The sequence below is a fragment of the Dysidea avara genome, chromosome 7, assembly GCF_963678975.1.
Source record: "Dysidea avara chromosome 7, odDysAvar1.4, whole genome shotgun sequence".
Classification (NCBI taxonomy): domain Eukaryota; kingdom Metazoa; phylum Porifera; class Demospongiae; order Dictyoceratida; family Dysideidae; genus Dysidea; species Dysidea avara.
In genome coordinates, this window is record NC_089278.1 from 14,872,721 (window position 1) to 14,899,192 (window position 26,472).

General features: G+C 37.7%; 1 protein-coding gene and 1 long non-coding RNA gene across 2 annotated transcripts; both read left to right on the top strand.

Annotated features, from left to right (window-relative positions):
* Positions 1 to 4,493: 4,493 nt before the first annotated feature.
* LOC136260134 (uncharacterized) lies at positions 4,494 to 8,390 on the top strand. Its single transcript, XR_010703436.1, has 3 exons — positions 4,494 to 4,621; positions 6,000 to 6,292; positions 8,063 to 8,390. It is a non-coding gene; the product is annotated as an uncharacterized lncRNA (long non-coding RNA).
* Positions 8,391 to 9,399: 1,009 nt separating this feature from the next.
* LOC136260130 (inter-alpha-trypsin inhibitor heavy chain H3-like) lies at positions 9,400 to 23,151 on the top strand. The gene is made up of 10 exons (XM_066053755.1): positions 9,400 to 9,626; positions 10,024 to 10,139; positions 11,989 to 12,109; positions 13,800 to 13,963; positions 17,854 to 17,964; positions 18,014 to 19,616; positions 21,270 to 21,423; positions 21,822 to 22,079; positions 22,348 to 22,587; positions 22,762 to 23,151. The coding sequence occupies exons 1-10, from the start codon at positions 9,486 to 9,488 to the stop codon at positions 22,989 to 22,991; spliced, it is 3,138 nt and encodes a 1,045-aa protein (XP_065909827.1). The 5' UTR covers positions 9,400 to 9,485; the 3' UTR covers positions 22,992 to 23,151.
* Positions 23,152 to 26,472: the final 3,321 nt, after the last annotated feature.

A 26,472-nucleotide genomic window follows, 5' to 3' on the forward strand; every position in this document is an offset into this window, starting at 1 on the left:
AGTAGCTCTAGACATGGTGTGCATTAAACAGAAGGAACAGATGAAAGAGGTATAGGCTCAGATACACAATGTTGAACAACTTTAGTTTTCTGCCTACTGTTTTTATTAGTGACAATAGCCTAAAGGTAACTAATTTCTTAGAATAATAATTACAATGCTTATTCAAGTGTGCCATTTACACTGTATGGCCAGTATTCATACGTGACGGACTATTTGAAATGTGATGTGTATATAGAGTACATGTAGTACTCTTACTGTCATTCATCACCTAACACATGCTATTGTTGGGATTCTCAGGATAATGTACTCACAATGCAAAATACTTGTGGGAGAATTGTCAGCAATTTGTCAGTCTATCATTTTTGAATTACAATTTATGTACGTGACATACAGAAAGCAATCCACCAATGTGTGCAGAGCTGTCATAATAGTATTGAGTGGCAATTTTAGACTTCTCCCCCACAAAACACACGCAACATGTAGTGTTACTACAATAATGCTATCATAACAAGATAGATATTGACAACATTTGTGTGCTTGCCAAGCCCACATTTTGAAGAAACCACCTCATAACAAAGCTGACTTGCCTGTATGGACAATAGTCAATAACGGCTTTCGTTTCTCACACACATGCTGGCTACCTTTAGCAGTGATATTTGCCACATTGTGCAAGGTGCACACTTTCAACTTCTACATCACATTTTACTCACTGAAGTAACTACAGCTAGTTTATGCATTGTATATCTGGCTAGACAGAGTGACTGTCCTATACTAAAGTGATATATGACATCACCCACCTTAGCAAAACAGTGTGAAAAGATCAGTTGAATATGGTACTATTACTGAGTGACACACAGCACAGACACACACTAAAGAATAATAAATTTATTTTCAAAAAAACTCATCTGTTCTAACACAACATACATGTCATGATGACAAATCACAACACACAATAGCGCGTTGTGCAGCCAAGGAAAGATTGACAGCCACAGCCCACTTTTTCTGTGAAACATCCCTTGGGGTCCATACCAAATCTGAGCTTAATCGGTCCTAAGATATGTGCCTTCAAAGTTCATCTTATATACATTTTTCTTTTTTACCTTCTGTTAATGCTCTTTTCACATCACTTACAAATATTGCTATAACTCACACAATGCTTATAGGATTCTTTTCAAATTTAGAGAGTATAAAGAACATGTCATAGTGCATTTATCTTCCAATTTATGTACAGATTGGTAGAAATGCTGCAAAGTTATGAGCAATTTACAAAAATCGCAAGTTTGTCATGCCTGTAGGGTAAACTACTGACAGAAAATTGGTATTCAGATAAGCTGACTATTGTAGTGCGGAACTTTCATGATTTGAAAGTACTGAGAGTATTAGCTAAAGAGATATAAATCAAAACCAAACATGTGAAACACATGCAATTGTGATACTCTAATAGAACTGTCACTGAGAAGTAAAAAGAAAAAGTGCACAAAAAAAATATTGAAAAAATTGTTTATGGTTTGAACCAGGGACCTCCACACCTATACACCCCTTTACCACTCTGCTGTCAGTTACACATCTCAAAATGAAAGTTCAAGTTTACTATATCAGAATGGTAAACTTTTATGATCTATCAATGATTGTTCTAGAACATTCTATATATACATGTGCATTCTGTTATAAATGCTCAGAAAATGTGCGCTCTATTAGAGTACTACAAAAATATATACTCAAATAAAATAGGCTATGTACCAAAGATATGTGAGAGTCACACACGATCAAGATACTCTAATAGAAGAGCAGTCGGTGATAGTACAATTTGTTAGTATGCTACCACTTGGTTTGCACATATCAGTAAAAGCATTCAGTAACGTAATGTGAAAAGCAGTGTTGGGCAAGTTACTTTTTAAAAGTAACTAGTTACATATTACATATTACTTGCAACTAAACTATTTAGTTACAGTTACATATTACTCATAAAATAAAGTAATTATAATAATATTACATATTATATTACTTTGTGTCCACAGCCTTAAGCTGTCACATGTGAAACTACCACCTTATCACGTGACATGATTGTGTTGTTGGACAATATGCAAATCTTGGTTATAAGTAAGAAGCTGGTGAATAAGCTTCATTCAGTAGGCTTCGTTACTTCGTTGTGGCTAGGCGTTACTCAGAGGATAACTAACGAGATTAGTAGCTTCATTAGACTTGTTACAGTAACTATATTACTTAGGTAACACGTTACATTTGTAAGTAAAGTAACTTGAGTTATATTACCTGTTTTTATAGCGTATTTCGCTATATTAATAGTTACCACAAAAGTAATAATTATTATGTAATGCGTTACCGATGAAAAGCAACCACATACATGCATGTAACAAGCACGTTTTGAGATCCAATAATAAATTTCAAAATAGTACAAATGTCACTTAAAATCTAGTTCTTTTACTTATACAAAAATAAATAAACAATATCTAATCCGAAACAGCCAAGCTATCAAAAAGGGTGTGATCCTTCCAAAAATAGGCTAGCATGAAAAAGATGTGATATCAAAGGTGGTGGCCAAGAAATGACTGCAATGTCAATTAATTTGTGACAAATTAAGTGACACAATACTTGCTTTTATATATAGCACATTTTCTTCTTCCCTTTTTTACAGCTTGACTGTTTTGGACTAGTACTATAGTAAATATTAGCTAAAATAGCTTAGGAATAAAATGGTACACTTTTTAATCATCCTTAATAAAGGGTGTGACAGAGTGGGACGGGAAAGAAACAACTGAAACCACGTATGTCAATGACTAATATTAAGTGTTTCATAAATAATAAATTTATATCATCATTGTGGCCATTTACTTTTGCAAATACAAGCTTCAAAACTGACCTACAATGTAAATTTCACTGTAAAAGTAAACTAGTCATTGTGAGTGGTTTACCTGGCAGACATTTGACAAATCACACTTCCTTTAAACTGAAATTACACCAACTGAAATCAAAAGTAATGGCCAAGAATTGCAATGTTGTTAGTGACATGGTGATACTGTGATTATTAAGATTAACTGTTCTATTAGAGTATTTCGATTACAGGTTTGTGTTACTAGGAGCCCACAAATACTGCAAGGTACCCAGTGATATTCTGGCTAGATATTGTTGACTTTGCATTATAACTCCATAGTGATACTCTGACTCATTCACAACTACCTAAGCTTTTATGGGTAGACTATCCACTAATAACTTTCACCTAGGGATTTGTCCTATAGGTGAACACGTTTAATTGTGCTAAAGTTCCAAGCAATCAGACAGCTTGTTTAATTATTTTGAAGCACACAAAAAATAATAAAAACAGACTTTTCTCTCTGGGTGAACTTTATTCTTGCAAGCTGACTCTTTACAGTACAGACCAATCAGTTTTAGCATTTGATTGACATAACCATAGTAACTGCATCATAACATTTTTCAAATTGTGGGGGAGGCCACCTTGATAATTGCAATTATGCAATCATTACAAGCTTTGGTCCAGATTTATACTGAAAGCCATAATGTCCTCTGTTGAAAGCCATAATGCCCTTTGTGGAAAAGGGTCTGGCCAGGGCAAACCCACTGACAAAATTATTAAAGGTCATTGCTATTCACATAGCAGTCACAAAATTAAAACTATAATGGTCCTGAATGAAAAAAGTTCCAACACTTTAGAGAATTGAACCGAGACCCGTGTCAGGCTACAGTTCTACTACTATGGTATGTCGTTACTACAGGGTGTAGCTACCCACCTCTCTTAGTTTGTACACCCAGGTGAAGAAGGAGCTAGTGCTATGTGATACAGAAAAAAAAATTATATTGCCAATCATGCACACTGTTTTATCATGATACGATAAATTATAAATCAACATGAAACTAGATGCAACTAAAATTATTAATTTAGGGATCCAAGCGATAAAAAGTAGTAAAACAAGAGATGAATGATGGTATTACAGCATAATAAAACTGCTTCAGCACTGAAGATCTTACAGTAACTTGTGCTGCAGCCTTTGAGTTACCAAACCTAACCTTGACAACCTTGACATTTCTTAACATGGCTAATATTGTGAGACAGAAATGGGCCAAAGAAAGGAAAATAATCCCTCCAACCCTAGGATTCGATCTGCAGGTCACCCAATGTCTGGTCAGGCGCCACGCTCAGTGTTCTTCCAGGAGGGATGGATTTTCTTAAGTAAGCGATGTTGTAACAATTGTTTTGTCCAATGCTAAAGTTGCCACTGAGTTATGCTGTAACACCATCATTCCTCTCTTGTTTCACTACTTATGATTCCTATATACTAGTTTGTTTAGTGTATACAACTAAACATGTGTGACTGTTCTATTAGGGTGACTGCTGTATTAGAGTGTTTTGGATTCGGGGTGTGGTCATTATTTCCTGTGCTAGCATAATAAGGGAGTGTGGTCATTGTGATCAAGTAAATAGATTGTAAAAGGCGTGGTCTTGTTGATCAATTATTATTAATCAACCAAGACCTTTTAATGGGTGTGGCTGTAAAGTTACAGGTATCTACTGAGCATAAGTGCTTTAAATAATTTTGTGGCATTTAAATATGCTGCTCAAGGAAAGCATTGATAAGAAAATTATTAGGTAGGCTGGCAGACAAAAATTTAATTTTTGGCGATTTTTTTTCAAAATTATATATCTGGCTTCCTGTAAGTGTTTCCTATTTAATGCTGTATTTGATGTTAGATAAATTAATATTATTGGTGACTTTGATATCTCTATATGATTTTAAAAGGCAGCATTTTAGGCGGCGCACGTCACTTTAGGGGTGATCCCTACTCAAAACATAGTCCGCCGACCTACTGGAAGTCTTTATAAAAAAAAAGTATTGTAATACCGTCTTGAACATTATTTCCAGTAATTTTTGTATAAAGTGCTATACCATAAGTAATAGTTGTATCATGTACCCGAGTGATTTGCCTGATATGTACACCCAAGCTCGAGGGCCGTTAGGCCCGAGAGCGTGGGTGTACATATCAGGAAAATCATGAGGGCACGTGATACAACTGATATGTACCATGTAGGCTAATAGCCTACTGTGGTGGGCGACTAATCACCCAAGCCAATACGAGACAACCCGCTGGATTTATTATATAGAGAGTCTTGTAAAATTCGATTATGGGTCAGCAGCAAGTAACGTTGCAGTTACGTTTGTTAACATAAACGGGAAAATCCTATGAATATCACGGAAACACTCATTTTTGCAATTTAACAAGTGTTTCAAAGTTGCTACATTGTTTAACCACTGTTTACAATGTTTTCTAAACATCCAGAGGGGTAAGCTTCACTGTAGAGTGGTTACCTCGTGATATACGAAAAGTGGGCGTGGTACGTAATCAAACACGCGGACACGCGATTGTAAATTAACCATGACACTAGTTCTCACCTTAAACTTCCGTTTGTCAACTCATAGGGTGGTAAGGGTGTCGAATTGCCTTCGTATGAGTGCTGTAGAATGCAAAATCGGGTTCATGGTTTTCATCACGTGAGTAATAATAAACTCCCACAATCGAATACTGCCAGGATACTTATAAAAACAAACAACGTTACCTCATCAGATATATCAAGGCCATGGTACATTTAAATGTATCATGGCCAGCCATGGTTTATTTTAAATGTACCATAGCCAGCCATGGTTTAACTTAAATGTACCATGGCCAGCCAGGGTTTATAAGATATGTACCCTGGAATTTGGCTTTGAAGTTAGGTGGTTTCATGGTACATTATTATTATGCGTCATAATAATATCATGATATACAAACAATTTTATCTAGTGATGTGTAATATATCAATAATATTGTGTATTGTGATAAATTTCTATATCATGATTAAAAAATAGAAAATTTTATATCAAGATATTATCGTGACACATAATGGTATACAAAGTTTGCTGAAAATGATGTAATGTTTACCACATGTTTACCAACAACAAAATGCTAATTAAAGTATTTTACCATTGCAGCCTTAATTCTGTCATTTGGAAAGATTTACAGGTGATACAGCAGCAGTTACAACCAGAAAATACCTTGCTCATGACGGAACATGTGTTGGTAAACCTACCAGTGGACTTAGGATGATATGGCAAAACTGCACACATGAAATTATCTTTACTACACTATCAAGTGCACTCAATACTGCTATCTATATGCTCTAGTAGTATATCATTGCAATTTATAACCATAAAATACATGTATCTACATAGGCAGCTATATATAACAACTACACCATACCGATGTGGGGATTGCAAGAACCAAGGTTACACGATGACCAAAGTTTGATTATACAACTTGTATTACTTGTTCACCTGTTTAAAGCTATGCAGCAGAAAGCTGAATGTCTGTATATAGAACTGGAATGCACACAATCATTGTGAACTGCTTTTTACAATATAAGCTTAGGATATAATCATAAACACAGAGGCTACAATACTTTGAGGGGCTTAAGAGTAAGACAGTTATGTGTTTAGCAACACAGAAACGTGTGTACATTCATTTCCAAGCATTATCTAATTTTTCACATACAAAAATAGCATTAAAACACTGACCTTTTTATAAATCTAAACATTTACAGATGCTTCAATGCCCAAATCTAAAATCAGCATCCCTGTTTTGCTAAGAAAGCACCTGAACCACTTTATCTCCATTGTTATTTTCCTGGAAACAAAGTCTTACAATGACAGTGAGCAGTGCCATTGTTTCAATTGGGATTATTTTCTTGAACTCCCATTGTATGGGAATATTTCATAATAATTATATAGTTTGGTCTGAGTAGAGAAATCCTTAATTTTGCTGTTTTGCAAGCTTAATTATCATAGAACCCCACTCTAACTCATGATTGGGTTTGGTATAGACATAGATAATAGAGTACATAAAAGGGATAGGAACGCAAACGATTTCCGGTTTGATTTCCGTTACGCGTGACTTGAAAGGACAAGACAGTTTTGTGCTCAAGCATGGGAATTAGTGTTCTAAGCAGCGTAAATAGTAATCCAACAGACTACAGCAAGTATTGAGGCCTTTGTGAGAGATTTTGGCGAGAGAATTCAGACCGTAGATTTTGTAACAAAGTGCATCGCATTAACCGTGATTGTTACACACTGTCGTACTTTCACTCATAGTACCTTCATGCCTCGTCCATACCGCTTCTTGTATAGCCGGTTCCACTTTCGAATCTTGTGGTAAGCTAGGCGTGTCACTAACATAGTCTTTTACCCTTGCGTTGTACTGCAAGGTGGTTTAAACTTTTGGGTAAAAATGGAAGATACTTAGTCATTTCTTTGAGCAACAGTTCCTGATTTGCTCTGATATTCCCTCTGGTTCTCTCTGTTAAATGGTAAGGAATAGGTTTATCACAGTTAAAAGGATAGAATATATTTACGAAGAAATTTAAGTGGTTTAAAGTAATTTTTGGGCTGTTTTTTTTTTCACTTTCAATCTCCTTTAATTTTGCATATAACTTCCTTGAGGGTTGGTACCATCCTAGTTCCCTCGATTACTTACTTGAGTTTACTGTAGCGAAGTTTCACAGTCGTTGGTTACAAAATTCTGTCGTTAAAACAATTTGTTTCTCTTTGATACAAGCACTGCAAGCGTAACGAGATGTAATACATGAAATTCCAATAGAAATGTACATATTTTGTGATGTCACGTTATTGCGTTTCCTATCCCTTTTATGTACTCTACTATAGTATAGATCATGTGGTGAGTGACTATATTTTGATAGTGAGGTTGAAATCGCTATATTAAGTAAGATGCGCAGTGCTAGGGTCATTCCTGATGGATACTCATTCACTGAAGCATCCTAAGACTGCACATCTTAGTAGTTTAAAATGGCCTGCATGACTGGATCGAGGACTGGATTCATGAAGTAACGTAAGTGACCGATTATCGAACGGTACCTATTATCGAACATAAAAATCACGTAACGTATTTGGAAGTTTACAATTATATTCCGCATACTCGTAAGGTGTTTATATGGAGAATTCCAATAGTGTAGCCTATTCTTACTGAGTATTCCATCCTTTAGAGTTTATGTGTGGACATCACAACAGTCTTGATACTCATCACCACTGACGAAGAAATGAAGAAAAAGAACACAGAAATTGCCGTGAAAGAACTGCAACTTGAGGGTGACTTTGGCGGCAGAATTGGCCGACTGTTCATCGTTTTTCTGAGTAAAGTATCCACGAAGACTGTACAGAAGGGGTTGCTGTATGCAAGGATGATAAGACTGTGTTATTGTTCGTAATGTGCTGATTTTTTACTGTACGTGTTTAACACTAAACGATTCGCCGTTGTAACTCACAAGTGAATGCTTGTATCAAAACTATATTTCAGTTACAGTATCATGGTACTTCAGATAATACGTTGATATAATAATCAAGAGTGTGTAGGTTGCACTGAGGTCACCAGAGAAGAAAAGGTGCAAAACGTTCGATAATTGATTAACGGAAATTAATGGGCGTTCGATAATAGCAAGAGTTCATAATATATATACTAAGAAGAGTATCCTACTCTCATATACCCCTGTAGAAAGGCGTATCGTGAAGTTATGACATAACACTTCTGAGTTCGCCCATTTTTCTTTGTATAATTAATGATGTCATCAGTTGAACATGGTATCGATTGAACAACGTCGCTAGCAACCAAATTAACTCCAGTTCTAAGCGTTTCTCACCCAACTACAATCGTTCCTTCATGGGTTAAGACCGCTTCGTAGGCGTTTCTTACTAGGCCATTCGCGAATACGGCTATCTTGAGCGTCGCAAGTGTGAAAGTGTGCTAACGATTCTTGCATTTTACGGCTTCCTGTACGTCACAAACCACAACATCTTGTCGTTACGTCATAACTTCACGATACGCCTTTCTACAGGGGTATATGAGAGTAGGATACTCTCCTTAGTATATATATTATGAACTCTTGATAATAGGTATCGGTGTTCGATAATTCATATTTTACGGAATGCAGAAATCCACTCATAACACGGACACTAATCGGATACTATTGCTCAAGTTTACGTGAGGTATTCTACGAGAAAGGCGCTACCTCCTGCTGAAATTTCCAGGTTGATACTACTTTCCTGGAGACATTTATGAAGTAAAGTATAAACCTTGTTCGATAATCGGTCACTTACGCTATGTACTTAAAAAACCCATTTGTAAAAGTTTGTAATAAAGTGTCAAGACTTCATAAATGTACAGGTGTAATAAACATCAAATCACGTACTACCTAAGACTTAAGTATCATCACAAACACTCACCTCTAACTTGACAGACAGAACTTCAACGTTTATCGATTGTGGGATTCACGTGATAAGTTATGGTGTGCATTACGTAGACCTGCGCAGGGGGAGTGGACATACCTACTGCGCACCCGCTAACAGCCAATTTATCGAAATCTAACTCTATTCTGCTGCAGTCCAGTTGTAGAGAGAGTATACAGCAGCGAGATGAAAGTACCGACAGTTCTTGTGTTACTGGTCGTAGCAGTGGAAGTGGCGCACTGCAAACCGCGTAGTTTCTCTCTGTGGGATTTCCTGAAGCCGTCTGCACGAGAATCTGAATACGACAGAGAGGTGAAACCGGATCAGGTTCGTTCATTACAATACATATTTTGTAGTTAGCCATACGCTAGCTACTTATAGGTAGCTGGCCAAAAGCTAGCTATACCGCTAAGGTGCGAGCTAATACAGTGGAATCTGCTATTAAATGACACTCAAGCCTGCATAAACCCACTGACTTAGTATCTTTTAGTGCATAAATTGACCTGGAAAATTAGGCCAAACATCTAAATAATTGGGACACTATTGATTGGTCCCAAGTAAATTCCACTGGTATATAGAATGGCATGCAGTATAGAAATAAATGTATGACTCCTATTGTCACTTAGTATGATGATTTTCATGCTCAGAAATATGATCATACTAATTGACCGCAGGAGTTATACATCAATTTACCAGTGTGTATATATATTGGCCTCGTGTGTAGGATGATCTGGAGAGAGAGAAGCGATCGTCATACTTCAACTATTATTACTATTACTATGATGATGGTTCGGCTAGTGGCTCTGGTCCTGTAGAGCCTGAAATTTGGCCTTTCTCAAAGTAAGTTATTACAAGATGTACCATGGATACGTTCATAATTAAGGGTCTATATTTTTATTTCCATATATGGACCTACATATTTCCTGTTGAGCAGATGGCAGCTACATTATGACTAGTCTACAATAAGGTAGCTACAGTATACCAAGCTCGTCATTTAGCTATAGATTCAATCATTCTAATGAATCACAATTTTACCTCTGAAGGGCTAAAAACAAACCAAAACTTCTTGACCTCTTTTTAGAAGTTGGAACCGATTATAAATGTGACTGGATTTGAAAAAGCGATCCAAATTGCACATTAGAAGTTTTGAGATAAACGGTTTAAAAGAATTCAAGTCAGCACAACTTGCCAAGGATAGCAAGCACGCGTATGAAATTCACACAAAAGATGCATCAATCTATTACCTTTCAGACCACTTCCAGTACTTGTAGCTGCTTGTAGAGTTTCCTGCCAAATAAGATAGAAAATCTGAGCAGTTGGACGAGCGAAGTAGTATCACGAGTGCTCACAAAGGGGTGGGGGGTGGCGGGGAGAGCAAGAGATAGACCTCAAAATAGAGGCAGACCACGATTGGAGTCCAGACACGAGATTACAGGGCCATGCTGGCTCCTTAGTAGCTGATATATAGCAAAATCGACAGAGAAAACGTCTGGCCAACATTGTAAGGCTGTCCACCAGTAAACCACTGATTCTTGCCAAGCCAGGTCCTTCACAAGGCCTGAGACCGCCATTTGAGCACTCCACACCATCCAGAAAAGATGTCTGTTAAAACCAGCCTCAAGTAGTTTGTGTAGTACTGAGGGTCAAAACTAGTAGTACGATAGTGTAGCTATCCACTGGTGGTGTTAGTTTGATTTTGCCTGATGTGAGATTTGGATCGGTTTTGTAAAATCTGGTCACAAATTGTGTATGTGTAGTAGGTGGATGTTGGATGTTGAACAAGATGGCTATAGCCTAAATGTTTGTAGCCGTTACAATGAATGTTCAGTAGCAGTCCATTATAATACAGTACAAATCACTCTATAATTTCTTCTCATGCGTGACTGTTGCCCCTCTCCTGGGCCATGTTACTTCATGACAGCCACCATGACAACCACCATGACAACATTCTAATTGTTATAAAAACAGCAGATGGTGATGGTGACTGTGTACATTATATGGGTGCAGTGACTGGTTGATGTAAAGGGAAGTTTTGTACTCTTATAATTAGAACATTGTACACATATGAGAAGGATACATGTGGAAGACATGTGGCTTAACAAGTACCTTCATGTGTGCATCATGTGTGTGCATTTGTAAACTGACACATCTGAGAGTTTTGTGCTTGAGAGCTATCATGCAACTATGGTCCTGTTTCAGAATTTTATTCAACAAAGTTGTTACTATATAAACTATGAGTAAAATCGGCATGTGTACAACTGTGTAAGCACATGTTGTAAGCTCATGTTGATTTGAGTGTGCTCATGTGAACAAAGTGTAAACTGTTGGTCACATAGAGTAGGACCTGTTAATGTGGACACTTAAAATGCCATGACGAGGACACCTATATATGTAATCTGGACACTTGGTAATGGTTCCAAAGTATCATTTAGCAAGTAAATTGACCTGGTTGTTCCCAAGATGTCCCTAACACACAGGTTTCATTTTACACTGAAAGTCATCTTGTGTTGGTGTTTGTGGTGTGTGACATCAAATACTAAAAGACTTTCATGTAATGAGATAGTTATCTCAAGACTACACTGGTCATGGGTGGGTACCCTGTGATGTAGTCTACTGGATAGACTACTATATGATGATGTATTGTACTATGAATTTGTGTCATTTTGTGTCATTTTGTGTCATTTTGTAGGTGTGTCCCTTTCTTCATAGCTAACAGAACACAAGGTGGTGAGATACCAACAGAATGTCCTCCATTGCCCACTCCAGCTGGTCAGTGTGACTGTCCTGATCCTGAGCATGTCAAGACTGCAGTGAGTTGGTATAGTGTATGTCACTCAATGGCCTTTTAAATGGGAAAATATAGGATAATGACTAACATAATGCATTGCTGTTACTAGCTAACAATAAATTTATCATATGCAATTATTCTCTATCAGTAATTTCATTGTTAAAGAAGTTCAACTTTATATGAATCTTCTATCATGAGTAGTTATCTAGCTGTTGTAGATATCTCATAGAAATTTCTAGGAGTGGCTCAGTGTTCTTTCCGGGAATCATGCAGAAGGGTATATATATACCATTGACATTTGCTATCAACCAGTGAACTCCACTGAGAAGAGCTTATATATGACCGGATCTGCGAAAAAGGGACATAATCACACAAGCCTAAATTTACAGTATAAAGCATTGAATACATTGGGTGAAATACTTGCATATCATTGAAAAAATTCCATAAATCTTTTTACCTCCCTTTCTTAGTGAAGGAAGAGACTAACAATAAAAACATGGATATCATCTTATTTGCCTGCTCAAGAGGAGTTGGAAAATCTTTGTTTTGTTGCATTAGACCCAAGTACACATACGTTATGAGCATTTGTTTACGTCGTGTTGAAGCGATCATACGTGATCGATTTTTCTTCACAAATTTCGCCTTTTTATGCAGTGAAGAAGGGCGAGTAAAGAAAAAACTTACCCAGTAATTGATTCCCCTGTTCATGGCGAACATGATGGTGAAAATTTTAGTCCCGTACCTCAATCTGTTGGTAAGTTACAACGGCTTTTGTAAGCGCCTGTAATTTTTTTATCCCTATACTTGCTGTACAAATTGATTTTTCTGTTGTTGCTACTTTGTATGGCTGTAATTCCTAAAGTTATTGGCAAATGAAGCTGAACCTTTGCCAGTGGGTACACTTGGCTAAGTAGAGTATAAATATTTAATAAACAGGAATTCGAAAAATGCGATTATGTCCTGTTTTTGCAGATCCGGTCATATATAGTACCCACATTTAAAATACTGAGGTGCTGTAATAGAGCAGCCTCATGAAATTAAGATAAATAACAACTTTATATATGACACTCTTATGGGGTAATTACTAGTGCTAAGTGATAATATCGATAGTTCGATACTCGTGATCACAGAATCTTTATCGTGATACGATAAGTACAGCTAACTATTGCGATAATACTGTAAGATTACTAAAAACATTGTTACCAAATTTATTTAACTGTTTTCTGACTTTCTAGGCTTGCTTTTCTGCAAAATGTTTGGTTGCAAGGCCGTAACAAGCTGTGTATGTTTATCGGCCACCCACACAATTAGTAGATCGCTTTGCAAAGAGTTTAGAATCCCATTAAGAACAATGGTTGAGAAGCTGGGTTAGCTGTTTTTATAACTACTTGGTTGTTTTTAATGAATAGTTTTGACGCAGGGCTGTAACAAAAATTGTTTTAAAAAATATTGGCTGCCCACGCAATTAATTACCTAATTTTAAAAAAAAATCATGAGCTTTCAAGAAAACAAACAAATAGTAATCTATGAAAGTGTTAATCATACTTAGCATGTTATTTGTCCATTGAATCATCGTATTGTGAATAATACTTCATTATCTATCATGATAGTGATTTTTTTACTACTATCGCTCAGCACTAGTAATTGGCTTTCTTGACCATGCAACACACATTACTATGTGTCTTAATACTAGTTGTCATTTTACATCATAGGGTAATGATGTAATACTGGATGAGCTCAACATTGAGGTGCAAGTGTACAACCAATATGTGAATGTGTCAGTTAATGCAGTGGTGTTTAATCCTCATGATGGAGTTCAATTGGCTGATTTTGCTCTTACATTACCTGACCAAGCTTTCATCTCGTATTTTCACATGTAAGTTGTGTTAGATCAGTATGTGCCACTAAATTGTGTCACACTACACATGTAAGTTCTGATCACTCATAATCACTAACAGGTGATAGGTTCGTCTATCGTCTACAGGGTTTAGGTATAATTTGTTGTTTGTATATCTCTCTGTGTATGGACTACCAGTGTGTGTGTGTGTGTGTGTGTGTGTGTGTGTGTGTGTGTGTGTGTGTGTGTGTGTGTGTGTGTGTGTGTGTGTGTGTGTGTGTGTGTGTGTGTGTGTGTGTGTGTGTGTGTGTGTGTGTGTGTGTGTGTGTGTGTGTGTGTGTGTGTGTGTGTGTGTGTGTGTGTGTGTGTGTGTGTGTGTGTGTGTGTGTGTGTGTGTGTGTGTGTGTGTGTGTGTGTGTGTGTGTGTGTGTGTGTGTGTGTGTGTGTGTGTGTGTGTGTGTGTGTGTGTGTGTGTGTGTGTGTGTGTGTGTGTGTGTGTGTGTGTGTGTGTGTGTGTGTGTGTGTGTGTGTGTGTGTGTGTGTGTGTGTGTGTGTGTGTGTGTGTGTGTGTGTGTGTGTGTGTGTGTGTGTGTGTGTGTGTGTGTGTGTGTGTGTGTGTGTGTGTGTGTGTGTGTGTGTGTGTGTGTGTGTGTGTGTGTGTGTGTGTGCAACAGCCACCATTAATGTTATGTAGGTACACACTCTTACCCTTACTAGTACATATTAAAATAGGCTCCAAATATGAGTTCAAGCTACCACATTGTGTACTTGTAACATCCTGTGCTTTTAATAAAATGTACAGTTAGTGAAGAGTAAACATTTTATGCTGCCTAAAAATTAAATTGTAAAGAATATTTTTAATCTATACATTCATAACAGTCACAAGTAATTAGAACTGAGTTGTAGTTAATAACATTTCAAAAAGCTTTCTTTCAAGTGTTTGGAGGACTTTGATTAGTGCAATAATCACAAGTGGTGGGGAATTCTATCCCATGCTGCTGGTGACATACTACGACTGCTCTATTAGAGAATATTAGTCTTTGTACCAACTTGTTAATTAACACGAAGGAATAGGTTGTTCCTACATGGAGTAACAGGAGCCCAGTAACCCTTTGGCCCCTAAAGCCAATATTTTGGCTTTGGTTCTTAAAAACGAAAGTTATTTTACGAAAAATACGTGTTTTGACATATAAATTTGGGCTCCTGTTACTCCATGTAGGAACAACCTATTCCTTCGTGGTTTGTGTTAAACTACTCACGAAGGATAGATCTACAACATCATTTAGAAAATGGTATGCATAATATGCTTTGATCTTTGGAGGATAATGAGGTCTTTAAAATCCACTAAGAGACCTGCTAGCAGGTTCTTAAAATGGTTAGAAACCTGCTAGAAGAAAAGACCTCAAGCATCACAAATCTCACTTTCGATCATTGATTTGCAATGCTCCCTCCGAGCATAATCAGGCTGATAGCCTGCAGTGGGTGACCAGTCACCCAGGCCAACATGTGGTTAACCACTCTATTCATTTTATAGGCATACCTAAAAGAATTCGATTATGGTAGATACAATCTAGCGTAGCACGTACGTTTGTCACGATGAACGGAGAAGTCCAAAAATATCATGGAAAATTCTGTTAAGCGCCCATCTGTTTCTAGAGTGTTTTATGGCTGTTTTCATCATTTATTAAACTATGGATGGACTTTACCAAGACCTAACTAGGTAAGCTTCCTTGTAGAACGTTATTTTTCGCTACATGTAATGTGGGTGTGGTCCATATTAGAAACCGTGCCTGTTCTTCATGCTACTGTGGCACCACTGAAAGCACAACTTATGACAACTCGTTCCCATCGTATAAATCCACACAAGCTGCTTCTTTGACACACGTGTTCTTTACACTGCTGTGATGCCATAGGCACTGGCTACCGCTAACCCGGCTTGACATTATCGATCACTGCCATTTCCCAGCTGTGCCAGATCCACTGCCATTTCCCAGCTGTGCCAGATCCAATTAGTCTAACTTGCATAAGGAAGCAGTGCGAGCTTCGGTTTTTTCAACACTTCAACAAAAACATGTTCAGTCTTCCATGATTATTTTAACATTGCACAACGATTTCAGTATGACATATAACCCAATCCCACAATGACTCCACCTATATTCCCATATATATATATAATGCATACATTTTCTAAGTCAGTTAGAGACCACGCCCTCGGATCTTCGTGCTAGGTCTCTAACTTACACTTAACTTTTACTAACCTTCTTTATTCCGTCTCTCCTTTATGACAGGTAGTATCGTAGCAATTATCGTCTTAAAAATGGCCAAAAATTCTTTCAAACGCTTATTGGCCTTGCTTCGCGCTCGATCGTGCTACAATGTTTGGATAAAGCTTAGGTATTACCCATTAACCACAGAGTAGCGTGGTCCAAACCGTATATTCATAGGATATTTTGTTTAAGAGATGTGTGCGTTTGAACGCATGCATGTAACAAAAGCCAATATATTGGCTTTCGCGTTTAACGGAACACTTTTCTTTATTAACATAAGGGCCAAAGGGTTAATTAATTAATTAATAAAAAGAAATTTTAGTTAACCTCTAGTGATTCTTTCATATTTCAAATCTGTATTTTTTTAAAAGATTACCAAAAAAGTGACTTCAGTGATGAAAATCTTGGGATTAGAACCTAGCTTTAGAAGTCTGGAACACAACCACTAAGTCTCCTGGCGGAATATCCTATTCATAAATTTGACATCTTACTGACATCTTACTGATACTGGAATATTGGTAGGGTACAAATCCCTATCCCATTCCCTCAGAATGAAATCCAGCCAAAATTATATTTCCATTGTGTGGGTCTGAAAACCATGAAAAAGAATAATATACCTTAATAGAACGTTCAGTGCCCAGTATGTACTTTGAAATTAATCAACCGTACATATATCATTTAGTTTACAATATTTAATAGTTTGTTTTGACATTATCATTTCATAATCCTTTAATTTTTGTATGATAGTCAGACTTTGAAAGACAGGGTTTTGTGGAATTTATAGTAACCCGTAGGCCTTGTGTTGTGACACCCTCTCTTTGCTCAGGTGCCACTACAGAGCCTAAGGGTTTCTAACTTTTGTGTTTCAAAGTCTGACCTCAGCTTCTTGTTGTAGCTTCACAGCTGCTTGTTAAATTAGTAAAAATAAGCCCCCATTTTCCTCCCTTTAGCACTTATCATCTAGTTAAATGCCCAGATCTAGTTAAATGCCCAGGCATTGTCAAAGTTGCAGCTGCATAATTACCGTGTTTTATAGTGTTGCAGAGACAGGGATTTATTGAGATGAAAAACAAGATATATAAGTATCCAATGAAATTAATTTTGAGTATTAAAATTTTTATCATGCTGTGGTCTAAAATTTGGTGTACTTCTTATTTTGTCCCTATGCAGTGTAACTCTTTAAACCACAAATACTACACATCTGTCATGTATGTAAGTAATTTTGTTTTTGTAGACAAAGCCTTAAAGTTGTGTCTCATTTTTGTACAGTGCAGAAGTGACACACCTTAAGGGATTTTGGTATATCCTTAGTAGCCTTGTACACGAGGCACGCTACATTATATTTCCAATATCAATAATGCTCATCGAGTCCATTTAGAAAGGCATTCATAAAGCCATCAAATTTCTACAGCCTCATTTCAAACTATCACAGAGAAACCACCTAGAGATTTAATGCAAACATTATATCATCATGCATACATACATACATACATACATACATACATACATACATACATACATACATACATACATACATACATACATACATACATACATACATACATACATACATACATACATACATACAGCAGCTTCTAGTTTGCTTTCATGGTATAGACAGATGAGTATCCATACACATGCATACATTTTTGTAAAACAGAGAAATGTCAATGATGAAATATTAGTAGCTGAAATTGAGCCCAAGGAAAATGCTCAGAAGAAGTTTAATGAATCAGTGAGAAGAGGTCAAACTGCAGCAACTGTGGAAGCAAGGTGGGTACTATGGTAGATGTATCACACTAGACTAATAGTGTCTTTTCAGGGGTAAGAATGAGTTCAGTGTTAGTGTAGCTGTGTCAAGAAACTGTCGGATGAGATTTCAGTTGCATTATGAGTACCTAGTGGAGAGGAACATCGGACAATTCAGGATACCTGTTCAAGTGACCCCCAGTATTCCAGCACTAACCAGGAGACTTAAGGTATACATTAATGACAACAAGCCGATATCTTGTGTTAAGCCAGAGGCTGGTAGTGACTATGATGATGTGGCATTTGATATGATAAATAGTAATGAAGCTGAGCTGGAGACAGAATTGTCACTGAACCAAACTAGAGAATTTGTCATCACTTACAAAGTTGACACTGATAGTAAGAGGCCAGGTACCACACTGGTTGACAGAAAAGGATATATGTTTGTGTCTTACACTCTACCCAACTCTGATTGTCGTGCACTTCAAGAAGATGACAGTACTTGTCCTGTAGGAACAGTTGATGAACCAAATAGTAATAATATGGAATTATCTTCTCCTCCCAAGAAGCCATTCAAGCTGTGTATATTATTTGTAGTGGATGTATCAGGATCTATGAGTGGAGAGAAGATCAATCAGGCCAAGAAATCACTTCTTCATATCATTGAGAAACTAACAGATGATGACTGTATTGGGATAATCTTGTTCTCTTCTGATGTACAACAAAAGACGACGGGTCTTGTCAGGGTGGGTGATGAGAGGGATAAACTCAATGAAATAGTAAATAACATTAGAGCTAGAGGATTAACCAACTTTGATGGTGCATTACAAGATGGTATGGATGTGATGGAGAAGTTTGTGAATAAATCTGACACTGATTGTGTCCACCTTATGGTGGCACTTACCGATGGTGCACCTACCAGTGGGCATACTACAAATCCTGATGAGATAGCTCAGAGGTTCAAAAACAAAGTCAAACATTTTTCTGAAATAACCAAAAAGGCATTTTACCCATACTTGCTAGGGTTTGGATCTAACAATGATTTGAATTTTAACTTGTTACAGAAACTAGCTGCTGAAAATCAGGGATTCTCTCGTCGTATTTACAAAGGCAGTGATGTTGAGAAGCAATTGATAGAGTTCTTTAAAGAGATAGCTTGTCCAGTACTTTGCTCCATGCAGTTAAAATTTCAAAAACCAGGTTTAGTGAAGAATGTGACACAAACTGATTTTACTGGATGCTTCTTTGATGGGTCTCAACTGTTAGTAGCAGGACGTATCAAGCGTGCTCTGAGACAAGGATCACGTGTAACACTAAGAGGTTCTTCAACTGATGGTAACAAGGTGCTGAGGTCTAATCGTATTATAAATCTGAGGAGTGGTAGTAGTGGAACTAGTTTGGTAGAACGAACCTGGGCTTACTTACAAATATCACAAGCTCTAGAAGTAGTAAATAAGCTATCTGGAGAAGAAAAGGAAGCTTTAGAAAAGGAAATCTTACAGCTATCCTTGGAGTACAAGTTTGTAACACGTTTGACATCACTGGTGGTAGTGAAGCCATGTGAGAATCGTACACTAGGTAATCTGGAGTCAGTGGATGATAAAGGACATACAACTAACCCACCCACTGTTCACCGTTTCATCACTTCTTCTTCTCGCCCTAGTTTTCTTCCCCAGGTTAGTGGAAGAAAGGTTGTCCTGTAGTCATAAAACTGACTAATTAATTTAATACCCCTGTTCACACTTTCTTCTAACCCAGGTACAAACAATATGACTCAAAATAAATTGCAGTGTGAATCAATCAAACAGCCAAGCCATGCCCAGCCCAGCCTAGGCTGGACATGCCGGGCTAGCACAGACTGTGAACACATTCTAGGTTATAAAATAGCAGAAAGTAATACCATATAGCAGGTAATTTTCGAAGTTTTTATTGTCGGATATTTTGAGGAGGAAATAAATTTCCAAGACCTGCTGTTCTTTGAAATCAAATTCCCACAATTAAAAGTAACTTGCCTTCACGTAATCAAACATATTGGTGTAGACATGTCATCGTTCGTATTTTAGCTCAGTGTTAATGAAATTCACTGGATTTCAAAATATGCATTCTTTGAAATTTAAATTTAACTATATTGTGAATGTTTTAGTACAAATACAATGTATCACAGTTACTTACGTCAGCCACAGTCTGTGCTGCAGTCCTAGCACACTGGCATAGACTCTAGTACGACGAGCTCACTCACTTCAGCCGGCAAAATTCAAATGACATGTATTGGCACGAAATCCCAACTCTATACCTTTCCTGTTAGCAGAATTTGTAAGCCTGTGACGGATCATCTACAAAGTGAAAAAAATTAAACTGGCATGCCACTACACTGTACGAAGATCCAGTGTGGTTAACTTGGGAAAATAAAGTTGGCCGATTTAGCACTTTATCACCTCGTAGGTTTGTAGCATCATTGCATATCACTTGTCACTTCTGAGTTGCGACTCTTGCGAAGTCATTTTGAGCAGGTCATCTGTCTTTAGATTCGAAAAATGCACTATCACTTGAGTAGTGTAGGGTAAATATAGAATTGTGTCTAATATTTTCGTTCGGTGAAAGCATAGTGTCTACACGGGGGAACCCCTGGGGATTCTGGCGTACCTTATTTTAGCGCATCGTTTTATTAATTGCTTGTAGCGTGCAAGAAGTCATCGTATTAATATCACCATTCACAAACGAGTTGAATGTTGTGTGCACTCGCGTAGTAGCGCATAAACAGCAATTTGGGATGCGTGTCAATTACTGGAAAGCTTGTGACGGAAGTTTTAAAAACATCACTTAGTGACAGGGGGCAAATGCCTCCCCTTGCCCCCCCCTGGCTACGCCACTGGTTTAAGCTACTGACCCAGTTATGCATTTCCTTTACTTGTTTAACAAAAATATTCTATGAATTCAGATTATAGTTTATTAGTCAGGTGTATAATGTTCTTCTGCTATTCCACCAATTACATGTTTTAGCTATTACTGTATTGTTCACACAATACCACCAAATGTAGCCACAGAAAGGAAGTGTGTGTGTGTGTGTGTGTGTGTGTGTGTGTGTGTGTGTGTGTGTGTGTGTGTGTGTGTGTGTGTGTGTGTGTGTGTGTGTGTGTGTGTGTGTGTGTGTGTGTGTGTGTGTGTGTGTGTGTGTGTGTGTGTGTGTGTGTGTGTGCTAGCTACATGCTCAGATTATATGTGAATGGAATGCAAAAAGGTTGTTGTGTGTTATTAGTACTTTTGTGAACTTTCACTGTGGCTACATACATAGCATGCTTTTGTAATCCAATGTGATTTCTTCTCCACAGGTTAATTTTGTTGTGCCAACATCAGGAAGGAGGCCTGGACCAACTAGAACAAACTCTGTAATTATCCTTCCAGTATCACTAACCACACTACCTACAACAAGGCCACCTACAATAAGTTTACCTACAAGACTACCTTCAAAAAGACCAGCCGCTGGTACCAACTGTGTGTACATACATGTGTATTATACATGAGTTTGTTAGGGATACATACTGTATATTTATCAAAATTGACTACTATCTTAGAGTGCCACAACTTTCAGTGTGGATAGCAGTGAACCTACACTGTTAGTAGTCAGCATATGCAATACTTCAAAATGCTGCATGCCTTCGGCTTCAGTATAATGCAACTCCTTCCTATGGGCACATCTTCCAGCACTATCTTCCACATAAAAATGCTATGTTTTTTTTCTAAGGTGGCATTTTAAAATCAAATCACAGTCTATAGTAAACAAACGAGGCTTTTTAGTGAAACATCAATTGGTAGTTTGTTTCAGTCACTGACCTGGCACTTTGAGAATTTGTACTGTTATTAGTTGTTGTTCTCATTGTCAGGAGTGACCAGTGATCCTCACTTCCTAGTGGAGACACTATCTGGTGATTGGCTGTGTTATACCTTAAAAGGAATGGAGGGAGAAGTGTACAATTTGTTATCTGATGTAGAGTATTCTATTAATGGACTGTTGATTGGAACAGTGTTCAAAGGATCTGACCAAACCTACTTTGGTTCCATCTCGATCAGTCACCAGAGTTGTGAAACTGGAGTGGTGACTAAGTTCCTGATCACTGCAGATAATGGAGTAGCTATTATAGGTCTGTTTAATTTTAAATACTAGTAGGGGATACAGCACTGAAATAATAATGTAGAGATTAAATGTGGCTTGATGTGTAAAACAAGATGTAATACTTTTTATTGCTGTTGTCTAGCATTATGTAAATTCCATATCACCAGACACAACTGTTAGGCTATAGAGAGTAACTAAGCTATCAATGGCAAGCATAACTCATTGAAAATTGAAGTTTGTCATTGTAACTAACCAAGAACTACAACTCTTAGTGAATGTAATGTGGTCCCCCACAGGTGAGGGTAGTGTGTCATGGAATAACGAGGGCAGCTTTACCACACAAGATGGGACATTTGTGATCACCATGAACCAGACACTAGTACAGATCACTAATGTTGTGGGAGACACTGTCCAGTTTGCTGTACTGAGATCACAACTCAACTGTACCAAATATTCCGTCTGTCCTAGGAAGCATTATCTTGGCTTCTATGTACCCGTCACAGTTGGACTATCCAGCAAGACTCATGGAATGATTGGTATGGACTATGTGTTGTCTATATGTGCGTGTCTGTATATGAGTGGACTTGCAGCTTTTTTTGTTGTTTTTTTGCATACTATAAATGCAAATGGCGAATCATTGAAATATTACTTCATCACAGTGGCATGCAGTTAATATAGTTATAAAACAATGTATAATGTTATAATGTTAGGTCAGTTTCTGAGGCAGCCTACACAAAGTGATGGTGTACACATGTCAGTTGGTGGTAGAAAACTTCCAGTGAAGCCATTTGAACGTCTCAATGGCTTGTCGGGTGATTATCAGAAGTGTTGGTCCACTGATGAATATGGGATGAAATTTTTGGATGGCACTGCTGATGACTATCTTGTCAAGGAATTATTTGATAGTCAGTTTGTGTACTCCAACTACCACTGCAATTAAATCTACTGTTGATCATCAGTACTCTGACATTTACACACTCTGATAACTTTTGTATGTACACACCCATACACCTGTACATTGTATATATAACTACTTTGCTGTGTTGTATAATGTGGACACATTATAATCTACATAATTATGTGCTATATTTAGAAGTTGAGATATACTCGTAAAAGGATGTATGATTTTCAGTGGTGTGGGAGAAAGTAGTGGGAGGATGGTCATGATTATAGACAAGGATGGGACTACTAAACAGTAGCTAAATAATTATTGTTTCACCATTAAATCTTTCTTCTACAAAGCTATTTGAAGCAACAGGACAGTGATTATATAGCTCTTCCTTTATTTGTCATACCTCTTGTATGACGGGGGCCTGGGATATAGTGGAAGGATTGAAGTTATTAGTACCATTCTAATTAATGAACCTCCATTTATAAATCGACTGATTTTTAAGTGGTTTTAACAGTAAATCTGAAGATTTTTTTATTGCCTAATTTTGACACAAATGGCACCCCATAGTGGACATGATGTAAATGTACATGTTTGCTCTGTAGCTGGTTGATGTCAATCTTACAGGTAATGGTGAATTTATGCAACTGTTACGATGCAGAAAGCTATACTCAAATAGATGCACAATTTAGTTCTATTTATGATTAATGTTGTGGCATATATATCTGTAGTTTTAATAGTTGCACGCTTATGCTTGTTGTTGCCTCACCACAGACTATTATAGTCTCACACCCACCTGCTTAATATGGTAACCATAGACCCACACTACTGTCATATCCATAGATGGCGGGGCCATGCAGGGTGGTCATGGCCCCCCCCCACTTTTTTGGGACACTGCAAGAAAAGATCGAGATACTCTAATAGAACAGTCAGGATCTGAATACTCTAATAGAGCAGTCACAGTATTCAAAGAAGCAGTGTAACAAATTACTTAGCTACGTATGTGTAGTTATAAATAAGGAGATATAATTGGTGGAGAGCAGCTATTGTTAGCAGGCTGTGACCGTTTTTTTTTTTTTTTTTTTTTTTTGGTCTTCAACTCACAGCTGGCCTGGCCCCCTCACTCTTTGGTCTGCTCCACTGCCCCTGGTCATATCATATTAATGAACTTACATACTAAACTTTAAGCCTTCAACCCGTACACACTCATCATCGATAAGCTGATGGGTACTTATCCAGAGCAGTTATTTCAACCTGTTTGTGGTATTTCACTATCTCCATGAAGTTTTTATACAAGTGAGGGCTTTATTTACAAGGACCTGTCCTTTAGTGTGGAAGGATATTTGCTTCATTCTGTGTCTAGTTGTCATTAAGTTATGAACTCTTGGACAAAAGCAGGATCACTCTGTTGGCCTAAACCATCAGCAAGTGATTTCATCTGCTTAATTTTAAAACATTAGTAATTATTAGACCCTTTTAGCAATTGTAATGATCCTGCACATATTTTCATACTGCTTATAAGGAAATTTGTTGTGATACAGCTTACTGTATCTATGCGGACTTTGGAGCACATGCAGAGATCAGCTAGTACAGCCATAAAGAGGGAGCAATATAGTATTTACGATGCCATTTAAATGCCCACCTTTAATTGAAGTACATAAAGTTGCACCACATCCAATTTGCAGCCTTTGAAAAGTCACAAATGTCAATTATGGTTCATGATATGTGACCACATTTTACAAAACTGATCCAAATCACACATCAGGAAAAATCAACTAACACCTCCAGTGGATAGCTACACTATTGTACTAGTAGTTTTGACACTCAGTACCACTCAAACTACTTGAGGCTGGTTTCAAGTTCAACAGACATCTTTTCTGGGTGGTATGTAGAGCTCGAATGGCGGTTTTAAGCCTAGTGAAGGACAAGAATCAGTGGTTTACTGGTGGACAGCCTGATAATGTTGGCCAGACATTTTTCTGTGGATTCTGCTACATATCAGCCAGCACAGCCCTGTAATCTTGTGTCTGGACTCCAATCATGGTCTGCTAACAGTGAACCCTTGCCCACCCTATTTACCTGTAGATAGACAAAAGACAGCATATACAAATACAAAAATAAATGATCATACAGTACGATAGTAACAGTATAGTAGGGACCCGCACAAAGGAGTAGGCGTGGCCCACGAAATAATATCACCCAAAAAATATCCTCAATTTCCCCTGACGACGATGCTGGAGGCAGTATTGGTTAGGTAAAACTAAGCCCAACTGAACAAGCTTTCAGATTGACCCGAAACGCTTTCAACTAGTTGCTACAGAATTTAAAAAATAATTTGTTTAACGAAATTTTCTAGTGACTGACTGAGTATATATATTACACTGACTGATGCCTTCAGACAAGCGTAGCTAACTCGATAACGGCTAAGGCTACGGGTTTGATTTTTTCACTGTTTGATGTCGCTTTGCCCCCAGGGGTGGAGGAAGTAGTTGATATGAGGGGGGGCTGGGCTGACCCAGACTTATCTCTGGTTTGGTAAGGTGAGACCAAAAAAAAAAAAAGGGTCACAACCAACTCACAATAGCTTTCCACCTCACCAGCTACGCATTTATAGCTGATAAACTACATTAAAATCCGTACATAGCTCGCTACATACTCATTGCTTTATTAGAGCGACTGCTCTATTAGAGTATCTCGATCTTTATCACGGTTTTCAGCCCCACCGGCTCCAAGAAGAATAATTTCGGTGTGATATCATTCTGAGGGGGGCTTTAGCCCCCTAGCCCCCCCCTTTCCGCCGCCTGTGATCACCTCGACAGGTGCCTTTTGGCATAACGTACATACAATGCATTCTTCATGGACTTACCAGTGTCCTCCTTTGTGTCCCATTCATCTTGGGTCATCTTGGGTGACAGCGAAACTGAGTTGTCGATTTGGCAATAGCACATGATGGCTTCCCTTCGCCGGTAACGGAAATCGTCATAGTGGCTACTTTGATAGTAGAGGTGCTTTAAAACCAGTTCTTGATTCGTACTACGGGTTGAATATAGCCAACAATGAAGTGTAATGGATACTTCACTTTTCAGACGATAATTGATATAACCGGGGCGCGCGGCACCGTATTCGTGGATTGCAGAGGACAGGATTCGAAATACTGCATAACGGGTTGAACAAAGCTGACAACGAAGCGTAATGGATACTTCACTTTTCAGACGATAGTTGGGGCATGCGGTGCCATTTCAGATGCGGTATACGTGGGTTCACCCATAGATAATATATCTATGGTTCACCAGTCATAATAAAAAAAGTTAACAAACAAGTACACAGAAAATTTGGAATTTTCAACTAGAGTAGGGACCATAGCACAATGATAAAAAGTACTGAAACAAGTTGGAGTAGTGCACGATATTAAATCACAGTAAAACAATAAGAAGTGTTATATACAGTGCATTTCCATTATGGTATCATGAGTACAGTAGGGATATAACACTTTTTATTGTTTTACTGTGATTTAATATCATATACTACTCCA

Excerpts from the sequence above, each read along its gene's own strand:
- LOC136260130 (XM_066053755.1), top strand. The coding sequence starts at position 9,486 with ATGAAAGTACCGACAGTTCTTGTGTTACTGGTCGTAGCAGTGGAAGTG. Across the intron at positions 10,140-11,988 it reads GAAATTTGGCCTTTCTCAAA|GTGTGTCCCTTTCTTCATAG; the intron begins GTAAGTTATTAC and ends GTCATTTTGTAG. Across the intron at positions 22,080-22,347 it reads TAATGGAGTAGCTATTATAG|GTGAGGGTAGTGTGTCATGG; the intron begins GTCTGTTTAATT and ends GGTCCCCCACAG.